Source organism: Camelus dromedarius, chromosome 22 (genome assembly GCF_036321535.1).
Source record: "Camelus dromedarius isolate mCamDro1 chromosome 22, mCamDro1.pat, whole genome shotgun sequence".
In the NCBI taxonomy this organism is placed as follows: Eukaryota; Metazoa; Chordata; class Mammalia; order Artiodactyla; family Camelidae; genus Camelus; species Camelus dromedarius.
The window spans coordinates 35,768,300-35,782,976 of record NC_087457.1 but is presented as its reverse complement, the minus strand read 5'-3'; the positions used below and the strand labels follow the sequence as shown (position 1 = coordinate 35,782,976).

The following is a 14,677-nucleotide window of genomic DNA, read 5'->3' as shown; positions in this document are numbered from 1 at the left end:
TTTTCACCTTTCACCTGCCAAAGTAATTTCTCTACACCTGTGACCCCCTATAAAAGTTACTAGCCATTTGTGCAACTGATATGGCCCTTCCTTGGGTTCTTTTGAATTAAATAAAAGTTTGATTGCTCTCTGACAGTTCTTACATGCATTTCCTGCCACAGTCACAGACCGCAACTCCCAGCAGCAGAGGAAGATTTCTATGTTGTTCTGCACTTCCTACAACTCTTAATGGGATTCTGGCTGCAGGGTAAGCACTCAACATATTTGCTGATTGTTTGATTTTTTATTCAATATGGTGTATAAAATTTGACCAAGGATGTCAGAAAATGTTCCTCCCATAGAAAAAATATGTCTTGGTTTATGGTTTACTGAGGTTTAACATACTTACGGTAACACTGTCAGTCATATTTAAGACACCTGTAATCTCGTCCCAAATGACACCAGACTTTTCCATCACCCCAGAAGGTGGCCTCTGTCCCTCCTCCAGCCCTGCAAACCCACCACTGAAGGGGTTCTGTCATCACGTGTTAGCGCCACCTGTTCTGGGACTCCCATGAACGGAGTCATGCTGCATGAACCTCTGTGCCTGCGTCCCTCACTAAGATAATAGTCTTGATAACAACCTGTGTTGTCCCACATGTCGGAGGCTCACACTTCTGCACCAGGGAGTGGTATTCACCACTTGCATAGTCCACAGTTTGTCTGCCCACTTTCTTGTATCTAGGCTGTTCCAATGAATAAAACTGCCACAAGCATTATTGCACATACTCCTTGTGGACACGTTTTCATTTATCTTTGATAAATGCCCAAGATGGAATGTGCTGGGTCCTATGTATTAACATAAATGTGTCCATAAGCCAGGTTATAGGCAGCCTAACCTTTTCCATATAGATCAGTTCACTGCCTAAAACATGCAAGAAAGACAGAGGGAAATAACGTTTGCTGAATAAATGGATACAAATATTCACACATTTAACATTCCCAATATCCTCAGAGGCAGATACCATGACCTTCACTGCAGGTGAGAAACCAAGGCCTTTTTTGTTTTTTAACTAGCAAAATACTTCTATTATTTTATAATGATAAAACAAGGACAGTAAAGATTCCTTTTTGGTGTATACCAGGGTTAAGGGAAGTAGAAGAAAAGGGGATTATCAGGATTTCTATGTGACAATACTTGCCCCAGCCTGTAAACACCCCCAGACTCTGTTTCAGCACACGGCAGGGCCACCTGGCTGTGGCATTGGACCAGGCTGAACAGAGCGGCTGCCGAGTTGGGTGAGGGGCTGTGGGGGTGCAGACTGGCTGCTCTCAGGATGAATTCTGCTGATGATACATTTTGCTGGGCAAGCAAAGAGTTCCTGAAATGGAGGGGTGAGGTGGCTGTAGGAGTCAGTGCAGTCTTCATGCCCCCTGCCCCCATTCCTACATCATATTCACCATGTGCTCCTGGCCGCCAACCTGGTTTACAACCATAAAATTCTGTTCCAATCCCTGTTTTAAGGGTAAGGAGACCCAAGACCAAGAGGAGATTTGAAACAAATAAGCAAACACACAGATTGCCAGATGCTGGCTCCTCCCTGTGGCCTCACTTCCGCACCTGTTGGCCTGGCGGTGTCTCCGACACAGGCGAGCTTTGGCCCCGATCCCTTCCAGATTTGTACGTGCTTATAGCCCTCATCACCCTGCTTTTTCACTGTGTGCTTGCCATCCTGTACTTCCTTGAACAGTGAGCTCCTGAAAATCAAGGACTTCAACCTCGCATCCACACCACCTGCCATGGTGCCCAGCATGTGGTCTGTGTGGCATGTTCATGCTTGAGACACTACGGTACATGCTGCTCTACCAGTTCTACACCAGGGTGACAGGGTTCTGTCTGGGTGGCTTGGTTTAGTTTTTATTTCTTACCCCAGTATCATCGCTGTATAGAAAACAGAATTGGTCTTCATGTGGTGTGTAAAGATGCCATTAAACCTACTATGTGTTCCAGAGGAGGTGGACGAGGAAAAGCGACAATTCCCTGAGCCTGGCCGGAGCAAAGCTGAGATTTCAGGATCAAGGACACACACCCTGTCCTGTGCAGCATTTGGGAACAGCCGTGTGGTGGCCTCTAGGAAGAGTGGGGCCCCTGTGCTGGCCATCACCCCAAGCCCAAGTGAGGCACGCAGGTACCCAGCAACGCCTGTGACCAGTGACTGTCCCAGTTCACCGTTACGAGGGTCCCCAACTTTGGGGAGGGGCTGTAACAATGATTTAAATGTCCCAAGTCCTTGGATAGAATCACAACTGGATTATTTTAAAGAAAATGAAGAAACCTGGCATTTTCCATCACCAAACAGGTACACATGTTAGACGAACAGATGCTTGGTGAGTAGGCCGCTCTTCCAGGGGACCATCTCCCCACACTGAGCCCTCCCCTGAGGTCCCCAGCCACAGGTCACCATCACAGAAACACCTCTGCCCCCTCTACTGTCTCCCCTCCTCCACGGGGGGGGGGTGTTTATAGAGGGCAGTGTGCAGGTTTGTCTTACAAGCAAAGAGTGCAGTTAGGGGAACAAGAGCTCTCAGAGGTATTTGTTGACCATTGTTGACCATGGGCTCCAGCTAGTTCTCTGTGGATGCCTGTTACTTAGCTTCTTCTTGACCTAGCCAGTGGAATTCCTCCACAAGGAGCAGGTGGATGCTGGCAAATTAGGCTAAACTTAATACTCTCCTTATGACCCCTCTGGTGGCAGTGGGGTCTTCGCTTGGCAGTACCTATGGAAACTCCACCCCGGACGTTAACAATTCCAATTACAGTAATTTACCTGCAAACACCCCACCACAGATTTTAAAAATAAAGACCGATACTACAGTTACTCATTGGGTAGTATTAATGGCAAAGTACTGGAAAGAACCTAATGTTCGTCCATCGAGAAAATCTAAATAAAGTACGGTAAGTCCACAGAATGGAATTTCCGCAACCGTGAGAGAAGGAGAAAGAGGGGGAGGAGGAGGAGAAGGGGCTGGTTCTTAAATATTGCCGACCTCCCTCCATAATAACGTTTGCATTATTTTAAAAGCATGTAGACAAAGGACGCTATTAAGACAAGCACACCAGGAATACTTTACTAAAATATTTTTCTAAAATATGGGTACCTACCATATGCTTCCTGCAGCGTGTTCCAAACATACAAACATATTTCATCAAGAAAAATACTGAGATCGGATACATACTGCTCACAACAAACAGGCCCTGTTTTTAATATTTTTAATGTGCTCAGTTGTTTCTTATACAGCTCCTGTGAGGTAGGCACCATTATAGTCTCCGTTCTACTTGCGGGGAATGTGAGGCAGAGACCTTAGGAACTCATTGATTTCCACGCCTCCGGGCAGCGGGTTCTGATTCGAACCGAAGCCCAGCTGAGAGCTTGTTCCCCTGCTCTCGCCTCTCCTAACCGGGAAAACCCCTAGATGAGGCTGGTCCTCGGGGGCACTTCCCACCTTCCAGAAAGATATGCACAATAGTCTAAGTCGTTTGTAAACAAAGTACTTGAGCCTTAAAACTCAGTACACAAGGTAACGAGGCGCACAGGGGCTGGGGGCAAATCGAAGCTGCATTCCAGAAACTCAGGCCGTTTCTGGCGGCGGCTGGCCTGTAAAGTCAAGTAGGTTGTGGTGAGCGTATATAGGTATCAGACTGCAGCCCACGCCGCCCTCCCGGCTCCCCAGGTGCCAACACACACCATACCTGGGGCCTCCCCTGCCAGGACCCCGCCCAAAGCGGGCTGGGCCCACTGCGCGCGCGCGGACAAGAGCGGGGCGGGGGGCGGCTCCCACTGCGCACGCGCGCGCCGTCGGCCCCGGGCTCAGGGTAGCAACAAGGCCACGCGGAGCCTCACCGGCCAATCAGCGCGGCCGGGGGCGGGGCTTCCCCGCGGCGCTTCGCGGTAGGCAGCGGACGACTTCCGGCAATAAAGGCCGACGCGTCGCCGTCAGGTGCGGCCTTTGGACGTCCGCGCTCCAGATGGGCCGGGGACAGTCGGCGCTGCAGGTAAGGACTCGGACGACGGGCGCTTCAGGTGGGGACTGTCGGCGTCCGCGCGTCAAGTGGGCCGGGGACCGTCCGCGGGGCACAAGGCGCGGTCCCCCACCCCCGCCCACCCTGGGCGTCCTGCCGCCCCCCCGCCTCCCCAGGTCCTCCACCACCCCCGTCTCCCCGCCTTCCCTCCTGAACTCGCCCCCCGCCTCCCCAGGTCTTCCTTCCCACCACCCTGGTCCCCCTGCCACCCCTCGTCCTTCCACCCGCCTCCGCCTGATCCGCCCTCCGCCTCCCTTCCCCCGACCCACCCTCCCGCTTCCCAGGCTCGAACTCCTTCTCCGCTTCTCCCGGCCCCTCCCTTCCTCCCCTCGGGTCTCCCCGTCTGCCCCCGCCCCGCCGAGCCCCCTCCTCCTGGAGCATCTGCCTGGGTGCGACCGCGTTCTCCCGTGTCTGTGGCTCCGGGCTCGTCTTCAGTCTCCGTCCTGGCTTATTTCTCTTACGCTGATACTTCTGAATTTTGCATCCTTCCCGTCGCAGTAAGCTCGGTTTGACCCTTCGCCCAGCCCCTTTTGGAAGGAATCGGGGAATTCGTGGATTTTCCTGTGGAGCCTTATTTTCTCGCGTCTTCCAGACCCTTACCGCGCAGCCCTAGTCAGAAGTGATACACTTTCTCTTATTATTTCATAGTCTGTTTTCCCCTATCTGGGCACACGGTTTCCATTTCCACGAAGCGTCTGTGTCTCTCAGGCCTTCTTGCAGTACCTCGCATTTCCAATTATCAGCCCCTCAGTTTACCCTTTCTTGATGTTCTTTCTGGACCAGATTCTTCCGCACTTAAAAGCCATATTCAGGTTTGACCTTAAATTGTTTGACTCAGTTATTTGGAAATCTTGTAAGGAAAAGAAGGCAATAGAAAAGGCCAAATGCTTATCAAATTGAGGACCAGTCATCCTTATCGCAGAACAAAGAAAATTACTTTTTAAAAATTTATGAAGAAAAGTAAGAAATAAGGACAAAAGAAACTCCTTTGCCAGCTTTTTCTCCCTGAATTTCAAACTGCTTTACCCTTATTTTCACTGAAATTTGTTTATTTCTTATTTGTTTGTACTATGTACAGCACTAGCTCTGGCTCTGCAGTTATAGTTTTGAACATCAACTTGATAACTGCAGTAAGTACTGATTACACCACTTCCTTTTCATGTAACTTAAAAATAAATAGCAAAATACATGTAGCCTTTTCAAATTTATTATTTATATTTCCTGTCGTATGTTTTCCTTGCCTTAGTGTGTTTATATGTAAATTGACCATTACTTTAGATCACACCTGGTGATGTAGGTCAGATAAGGTAAAAAATGTAAAAGAAAATAAAACCCTGCAATTTTATGATATCTGTTTTTATAGGGTGTTCAGAAATTGCTGTTATAAAAAGAGAGTGATAGAACATGGATTGTGGAGTGAGATTCCATGAGTGTAAATGCCAGCTCCACCAAACCTTTTGCCTTCTTTTTCATCTATAAAATGGAGAATTGAACTTGTAAAATGGGGATTGTAATATTTCCTGCCTTGTAGGGTAGTGTGAGTGCTAAATGAGATAATAGAGGTAAACTGTCGAGGGTGATGCCTGACCCATACTAATGTAGCAAGTGTCTGCTGGTCTCACTAGTTAACAAAAAGCATGCTTGCTGAAGGAAAGACGTTTCTTGGTTAGTTCTGATTCTTTCATGTCAAGAGTTTCTTTTTCTCTGTGTTGAAAATAAACTCTTGGAAATGTACTGTTTTTTTATTTCCACAGTCTGCTTAGCTGCTTTTCACTCCTTCAACCTGTGGAAATGCAAACGCTTAGCAGGTGAAAAGTTCTGGCCAGCTATATTTGAGTCAACGTGAGTTATCTGTAGAGTTTTGGTAGTTGTAAAAAAGAATCTTATCTCACTGGAAACACCAGGCTGACTCTTAACTTCACAGTAGGAAGTTAGTGTAAATGTTGATTGCCTGTGAGGCCTGAATAGAAGTGTATTAAGTGGTGAGTGGGCGTAGGGTCTAAATAGGTAAGTGCGGTGTTTGTGCGTCAAGTCTTAAAAGTACTTAACGTTGGCTGAGGTGTAGGCTCGAAGTTTCTGTTGCCTAGTTAGTCGTTCTTTCTGCCCCATTCTCCCATTCATTCTCTCCTGCAGACCGTTCTCAAATCAACTGCTCATGGTGCTAGATTGCGCAAAAGCTTTTAATTATTTGGAGAATAAAGCCCAAATACCATTGACAGTCAGCGTTCTCCTGGTCCCCTTTCCATCTGCTGGTCTGTACATTTCTCTGCCTCAGCCAGCCTTTCTGCTTATTCTCAGACATATTACATGTCTTCCCATCTTCAGTTTTTCATCCACTGTTTCTTTGATTGGTATTTTTTCCTTTCCTTTCTGTTCACTTAAGAGCTAACCATGCTTTAGGGCCAAGCTCATGTCCTAGTTCCTCTTCAGAGGTTTCCCAGGTGATTTGCTTTTTACTCTGAATTTGTTATTCTCTTTACCGTTCATTTGGTACTCACGTTACAAGATTGTAAGTATGCATATTTACACATGTATTTTAAATGGTAAACCAAGTATGTTAATTTAAATATATGAAGACTTCTAAATTATCCTAGAAGAAAACTAAAATAATAAATTTGTAAAACCTATGAGCATACAAATCACAAAAGGAAAAAAATGAAACAAATACTGGGGAAAATTCTTTAGCTGCACGAAAGAATACAAATTAACATCACCATTTCTGCCTTTCAGATCAGTTGTGTTCTATAAAAATTATCACATGGGTAATGAATGTTTATCTAATAAAAGAAATATTAAAAATGTCCCAAAGAAAAAATAATGTAAACTCACTTGGAATTCAAATATGCAGAGATATTCACTGTTTACATTTTGCTATATCTGCTTTTAGATTTTTCCAATGCACATGTATAAGTTTGTGCCCACATTTAGAAATACATAGAAGTATCACATATATTTTCCTAAAACTTGTTGCTTTCACTTAATATATCCTGAAAATCTTTTCGTGTTAATAAATATCCATACAATTATTGATTGTTAAGAGCCATTTACTACCCCAATGTAATAACGAATGTATTTAACAAAGCCTCTTTTGGATATTTTAATTATTTATAATCATTAAAATTTGTTCTTATTACAAGGAATTCTTCAAAGCACAGTTTTCTACGTAATCTCTCCTCCCCCAACCAGTTTTACTGAGATGTAATTGACATATAGCACTGTCTAAGTTTAAGGTGTACAACATACTGATTTGGCTTATACATCATGAAATGATTACCACGGTAAGTTTAGTGAACATCTATTATCTCATACAGATACAACGTTAGAAAAAGATAGAAAAAAAGTATTTTTCCCTTGCAATGAGAACTCTCAGGATGTACTCTTTTAACAATTTAAAGATGTAACTCATACAGCAGTGTTAATTATCTCTATCATGTACGATACATCAGTAGTACTTATTTTATAACTAAGTTTGTACCTTTTGATTACTTTCATGTGCACATATTTTTATATATATATATATATATATATATATTTTTACGTATTTGTGGGGTTGGGGTTTCATTTGTTTTGCTGTTGTTTTTGTAGTTCATCAGCTAGATGGTATACTCTGAGGGAAGGGACATACAGTGTAATAACAAATTTAGTCTGTGTTTAAGTGTTTGTCATTGAAGTAATCCTATATCTGGCCTATTAGCAGCATTCTGCATGGTTGCCACTTGATTTTTTTTTTTTTTAAACACAGTTTAAATGTGATACCAGGGATACTTTGGGAATTGTTGGAGATGGTCCTAACAGACATTGTTGTCTTGTATGTATTTTATGAGACTGAATTTGCCATTATCATCTGCTTCATCATGGTACTTGCCTTCTTCTGTAAGAGTGTTCTCTGGCCTGTGTCTGAAGCTTCATGAAAATCAAAATATCAGACACATGCTGTTGGAGACGATTTTAAATAATCTGATTGACTGGACATGGTGGTGGCTTTTACATTTTAGGGTGATCAGTAGTTGTGAAACAAGTCTGTAAGATGAGGCTTATCAAAGTAGTGATGAGATTTAAGGAATTATTTTGATTGTCCTCTAAAGCAGGAATCTAAGTTAAACAGTATGTGACTGGAAAAGTTGTGTTCTGATTCCTGATTAGTTTAGTGAGGTTTTGAGATCCTCTTGGATTACTTCGTCATGTACTTCATCCGTTTCATACTCCAGTTCAGTAATTGGGTGCTTGTAGGTGGACCCAGGAGTATTGTTGAAGACTTATTATTTTCTTCTGAAATTTTTTTGTCTTTCTTAAGCCAGTATAAATGCCTATTTAGTAACCTGTTTTTTGTAATGGTAAATATAGTTGGGAGATGGTATTTAAACACTTTCATCTGTCCTGTACTCTGTGGCATATTTTTCCAAACTGATGAAATGTCTCAAATCTACCTAGGACATGAGGTTTATATAACACATCACTCTATTGAAACTGTTTCTGTTATCAACTACCTTTTTGTAGCTAAAGTCAATGTATGCTTTCTAATTCTTACCATACTGGCTTCTTTGTAAGTTTCTTCAGTTGATCATTTCTTTCCTAAAAACATTCTTCTCGTGGCTCTTGCTTTTCGGTGCCTTTCTCAGCTCATCTTCACCTGCTGCCCTTTAAATGTCAGGGCCCTGAGCACCGCTGCCTGGCTGCCTTCTCCCAGTCTGCCCACCCCCATGCCTTTACTGACTCAATGCGGATGGTTTTCCTGCTTGCTGTGCAGCCTCACCCCTCTCCCAGCCGTGGGTCTCTCTGTGCGTTTGGGTGAACCGTTCGGTGATTGCTGGGCCGCTCTGGGGTACCTGGCCTCGGTGCAGGTGGGTGGGTATTGCACTTCCTGGAGGAAGGCAGGCTGCAGACAGGCGCTGTTTGCACAGCACTTGTTACTGTGGAGACAGCGGGCGATGGCCGGGAGGCAGCGTCACCCTGAGTTCTTTGTGACCGTCAGACCTGGTCAAACCCTCCCTCCCTGAGGAAAGCCCCTTCCTTGGCTGCTTAGTGTCCTCGGAGTAAAGTCCAGCTCTTTTGACTTAACTGCCCCTCACTTGCTCTCCATCCTCGCTGGCAGCCACTCCCCCTCACGTTGTCAGCTTCGGCGTCGCTGAGCAGGAATGTTTCATGTGGTGTTGCGTCTGATTTCTGGCAAGTTTTCTCTGTTTGGTCTAATATTCCCTTTTTTTCCTCACTCCCTGTCCACACTCTTCTCTGTCAGGTGTGAGTGAGATACGCAGCTTTGGGCTAACATCAGCAGTGCTTGTCCATCTCCCGGTTCTAGTGCAGCTGTGTGACCACCACTGTCCCATCACTGGTGCCTGCCTAGCACTGAAGGCGTGTGCAGACATTTAAATGTTAAGTAAGAACTTCATTCATTAAAATTAATGAATAAATAACCTTTAAAAATTGTGCATAGTTTTGTACATCTGTGACTTATGTAATACTGTGCATCACCTATACTTAAATAAAAAATCAAATACTCTAGGCAAAAAAGTCATTAAAGAAATTAATGAATAAATGTTATAAATGGAAAGAAACTTTTACTAATTACACATAACATTTTTAACATAAATTAACCGTTTTTTTAATAGAACCATGCCATTTTTGGGTCAGGACTGGAGATCTCCTGGATGGAGTTGGATTAAAACAGAAGATGGCTGGAAAAGATGTGAGCCCTGGAGTCAGGAACTTGAAAGGGAGAATAACCAGTGTAACATCAGTCACAGCATGTGAGTTGCAGCTCAGCAAAGCTGTGTCACTTCCTGCTGAACATTTATGGATTTTGTTTGTTTCTCGTGTCTCTGTGAAGCCCCAGGACAGCACTGTGGCTGGGAGTCGCCCCCACGCAGGGCTGGTGTGAGGGAGGAAGCACGTCATTCAGCTGAAGACTGAGCCTCGTAGATGCCTAGGACCCACCCAGAGATACTACTTTCTTCTTTCTGTTTAAAACATTTAATCCTTATGATAATCTGAGAGATGAGTATTATTATTATTAACCTCCCATTAGAGCTGAGGAAGTTAAAAGACACGATTGTGGCAGCCTGCATCGGAGGCCCATGAGATGTTCTCTCTCAGAGGCCCAGGCTGTGTAGCGACTTTGTTCAGACGGTGACATCTTCTCACTCTGCTGCCCAGAGTCGGCCTCGTCTGCTCCGTGCAGGGTGGCGTTGGCCCGGTGCATCTGCACCCCACCCGCTGGAGTAGAGGTGGCCGAGGGTGCTTGTACCACAGGTGGCACGTCCCCCACAACTCGCTGGCTGGAGCACCAGCTGCCAGGGAGGCCGGGGTTGTCCTTCCCCTGGTGGCCGTGGTCCAGGTGGAAGTCAGACTGTGGGCGCGGAAGCAGGCGTGCGGCCTGGTGTGCGTGAGTGTGGGGAGGCTTGGGCCCTCTTCCTCCACAGGGTCATAGGTCTCCTCATAGATTTTACTGCTCATTTTTTTCTCACATTTGCATAATTATCCGTTGTGGATTTTGAACTGACAGGTCATCTGTTTTTCTGACAGGAATTTACTTCTTCAGACTAGAGATTGGTTTTGGCAGTATTTAATCTTACATTTCAGATTATAGCAAAGATAACAGGTAATATATGTTGAATTTCTGTTGAGGCGTTTCTGTCATTTTGAATTTTATTTAATGTTGATGGCTGTAAAATTTATATAGAGTTGATAATTACATATACTGTTAGTATTAGGTAATTAGTATTACACAGTTAAGAATTTTCAAGGTTATTTTTGTGTTACAATTTTTATAGCAAATTTTAAAAATTTAGAGTTGGTTAAGTGTATATGGAAATGTTAGGTGTCCCAATGTCCATGATTCAGTGTGGAGACTCCTCAAGTCACTTCTGTAGGATAAATAGGTTACAGAGTGTTGGTTTTAAAAAAAGCTGTAACGCATGAGAGAGAGTGTTAACTGCAACATCTGCACTAAGGAATTTGCAGGTCTTTGTTTTTTCCTCACGTATCCTTTTTCCCCTCATCCCACATTACTGGGAGTGTCTCCACACACAGAATTAGAGAATACAAGCAGGACATGTTTGCTTGATCAGCTTCGTGGCCTCCCGTCTCCCTGAGCCCCTTCCCCGAAAACACTCCTACGTACCCACTTGCATTCAGACTCATTCCAGACTCCTTTGCAGTAGTAAGTAGTGCCAATGGGAGCTTCTCAGTGCAGGGGGTCCTTCCTAAGACAGAAGGCTCTGTGACAGCACTGTGGACACGCACTGTCAACAAGTGAGCGGAGAGATAGTCAGCACCCTTCCTTCCCCCATCCCGCTGCCTTTCTTTCACGCTCTGCCTGTTTTCTTGTCTTTCTGCTCCTCTTGCCCACTGCTACCAGACCACACATCCATACCTGTGGGGTGGGGTCAGGGATGGCCTGAAACTGAGGCAAACATCTGATATTTTTCCCCCAGAAGAAAAAGCAATTTTACTTTAGAAACAAAACTAGAATTTGAGAAAGAAGGTAAAATTTTATGTTACCACCATTTTAAATCACTATGTAAAATGAGACCTTATCTTCCCCCCGGATGTTTTTAGGAAACAGAGCACTCCTGTTCCTGTTGATTTAGAGGCTGGGTTTTCTAAAATTGGAAAAATCATTGTAGTAAAAATCATTTAGGCAATTGGGACTCTAAGTAAGTTTGTTAATTTTCTTTTTTCTGAATGGGCATGAAAATAGAAGACCTTTAAATACCCTCCTGCTTACTTCTCGCCACATTTTAGGACGAAGTTCAGAGGGAATGGCTCTCACTTCAGCGCGGCCAGTTTGGGGGCTGCCCGCCCGCCCCCACTCTGAGTACTGATTACTCTGCTCTTTCAGGCAACACCCGTGAAACTGTGGAGGTTAATGATAAGCAGATAGAAACCTCTCTTAAAAGTTCTAAAGTTTATCCATTTAAAAGATGTCTACAACTTAAAAAACATCCTTGCTGCTGAGATCCTTGTGAAGCCGCCCCTCCCACGTGAAGGGTGCAAGAGTCTCTTCACAGGCATGTTTTAAACGTGGAGATGCTCCACGGTCCCTTCATGTACATCTGTCTCCCGGTCTGTCTCCCTCTTCAGACAAGAGAGGCTGGCGGGCCGGCCCTTCAGGGATTTCCCCAGGGCCCCTCGTCTCCTGTGACAGAAGGGTCAGCTCTCCGCTCCTGGCACCTGGCTTCATTTCTTTGACACTGTTTCTGGAAACAGTGGTTTTCTGCTTTTCTTTGATGTGTTTGTGATTGTAGTTAGAAAAGCTATTCAGATTTGAAAGCATCTACATTCGTATTTGAATCAATGGCAGTGAACTAGTGTGAGATTAAATATGAGCTACAACCAGGATCAGCCAGTTTCTGTGAATTGGTATATTTAACGCCTGCCACTGAATGGTAACTTGTTTGTCTTTTTAAATGCACTTTTGCCTGTCTTGATAATTTACGACTATTGCCAGTGTTGTTTAAGTCTATTCTGACAGTGATAAATGGATTCATTTGGCAAATTCAGCTGTTTTTGTTAAAAGTGAGTACTGGTTAGTGGAAGGAGCTTGTGTATAATTTTCTTCCTTTTTTTTTTAAAGAAAGAAATGGAAAATTTTATTCAAGCCAAATTTGAGGATTACAACCAAGGAAGAGTATCTCAGAAAACTCTGAGAACTGTTCTGCCCTTCAGAAGTCAAGACACAGTTACATAACCTTTTCTGAGACAGGCATCGAATGGTGTATTGACAGTTTGCATAACCCAGACCTAAGCACCACGTGACCCCTTATCAAGAAGGAATGTTATCTTTAAGGAGTTGTCTTATGAGAATGTTGCTTCTTATGGTTGAGTGGAAATTTCTGCTGATGGGGAAGGCTTGGTCAATGTATGATGCACAATGTACAGCGTGAGCAGAAAGGAGGCCAAAGGGCAGAGAAACTTTGTTGTTTAAATTTTCTTGTCTTGCCATAAAATATAAATTTTATTTCACAGTTCTCTCTTCTTATATTCACTGAGAGTGACCAGGACATTCTTAAATATTTTTATGAATTAACTCTGGTGGTCTTTTTCCCCTTTGCATTGGCCTCTTTTTTTTCTTTTTAAATAGACTTTATTCTTTTAGAGCAGTCTCAGGTTCACAACAGAACTGAGCAGAAAGCACAGAGTTGGCACATAGCCCTCCCCACCCATACATATATACTCCCCTACCCCCAACATCCTTCATCAGTGTGGCATATTTGGTACAATTAATGAACCAACATGGGCACTTTATGATCAACCGAAGTCCACAGTTTACATTAGGGTTCACTCTTGATGGTGTACATTGTATGGGTTTTGACAAATGCACAATGACATGTAGCCACTGTAATATCATACAGAATAATTTCATTGCCCTAAAAATCCCTTGTGCTCCATCTATTCATTCCTCCCTCCTTCCTTCTGCCCAAACCCCTGGAAACCACAGTCTTTATTTCTATGGCTGTGCCTTTTCCACAATGTCGTTTGGTTGGAATTGTACAGTTTGTAGCCTTTTCAGACTGGCTTCTTTCATTTAGTAATATGTCTTTTGAGTTTCTTCCATGTCTTTCATGGCTTGATAGATTTTTTTTTTCCACTGCACAAATTTTTTTAAATTTACATACATGTACTGTTCATTGTTTCTAAGAAAATTTAGAGCTTTAGCTTTTTAAACTTACATAGTTATCAAAGGAATAAAGCCAAGCACAAAATAAGAATTAACTCCAAAAGATACATACACCCTGGTATTAACAGCAACATTATTTATGATTGCCAAGATACGGAAGCATCCTAAGTGCACATCAATAGTTGAATAGATGATGGAGATGCAGTGTGTGTGTGTAATGGAATACAACTCATCCATAAAAAAAGAAGGCTATTTTGCCGTTTGCAGCCCTTCATTCACTTTTTTTTTTTTCCCACTTCAAAAACCGGAATTTTATTACCAGCAAAGACATTTCCAGTACATCAAAAATAACAAAATACCTAGAAATAAACTTAACTAAGGAGGTTACCTATACTCTGAAAACTGAAATGACACAAAGAAATGGAAAGATTTCTTGTGCTCTTGGCTTAGAAGAATCAGCACTATCAAAATGGCCACACTACACAGAGCAATCCACAGCTCCAACATAACCCCCCTCAAAATACTCGTGACATTCTTCGCAGAACTAAAACAAACAATTCCAAAATTTATAAGGAACCACAAAAATACCCTGAATAGCCAAAACAACCTTTTGTAGGTCTCTTTTTTTCTCTCTCTCTCTCTTCTTTTTCTACTCTTTTCTTGTGGTTTGATAACTAGAGAAAGTCCTTCAACATTTGTTGTAAAGCTGGTTTGGTCGTGCTGAGTTCTTTTAGCTTTTGCTTATATGTGAAGCTTGATTTCTCCATCAAGTCTGAATGAGAGCCTTGCCGGGTAGACTATTCTTGGTTGTAAGTTTCCCCCTTGCATCACTTTAAATATATCATGCCACTCCCTTCTGGCCTATAAAGTTTCTGCTGAAAAATCAGCTGATAACCTTATGGGAGTTCCCGTGTATGTTATTTGTTCCTTTTCTCTTGCTAGTTTTAATATTTTCTCCTTATCCTTAATTGTTGTCAGTTTGAATGACTATGTGCCTT

The 14,677-nt window shown here is 43.4% G+C and overlaps 1 protein-coding gene across 8 annotated transcripts in view; it reads left to right on the top strand.

Moving 5' to 3' along the window:
• Window positions 1-3,899: 3,899 nt before the first annotated feature.
• Window positions 3,900-14,677, top strand: part of FBXO25 (F-box protein 25) — a 30,057-nt gene continuing 19,279 nt past the window's right edge. For 4 of the 8 annotated variants that reach the window (XM_031440406.2, XM_031440405.2, XM_031440403.2 and 1 more), the window contains exons 1-3: window positions 3,900-4,033; window positions 9,297-9,437; window positions 9,670-9,807. In XM_031440406.2, coding sequence (XP_031296266.2) covers window positions 9,674-9,807 — 134 coding nt within the window. In that variant the 5' untranslated portion in view covers window positions 3,900-4,033; window positions 9,297-9,437; window positions 9,670-9,673. The remainder of the gene's footprint in view (window positions 4,034-9,296; window positions 9,438-9,669; window positions 9,808-14,677) is intronic. The other 4 variants (XM_064477631.1, XM_064477629.1, XM_064477630.1 and 1 more) reach the window with 3 other exon arrangements.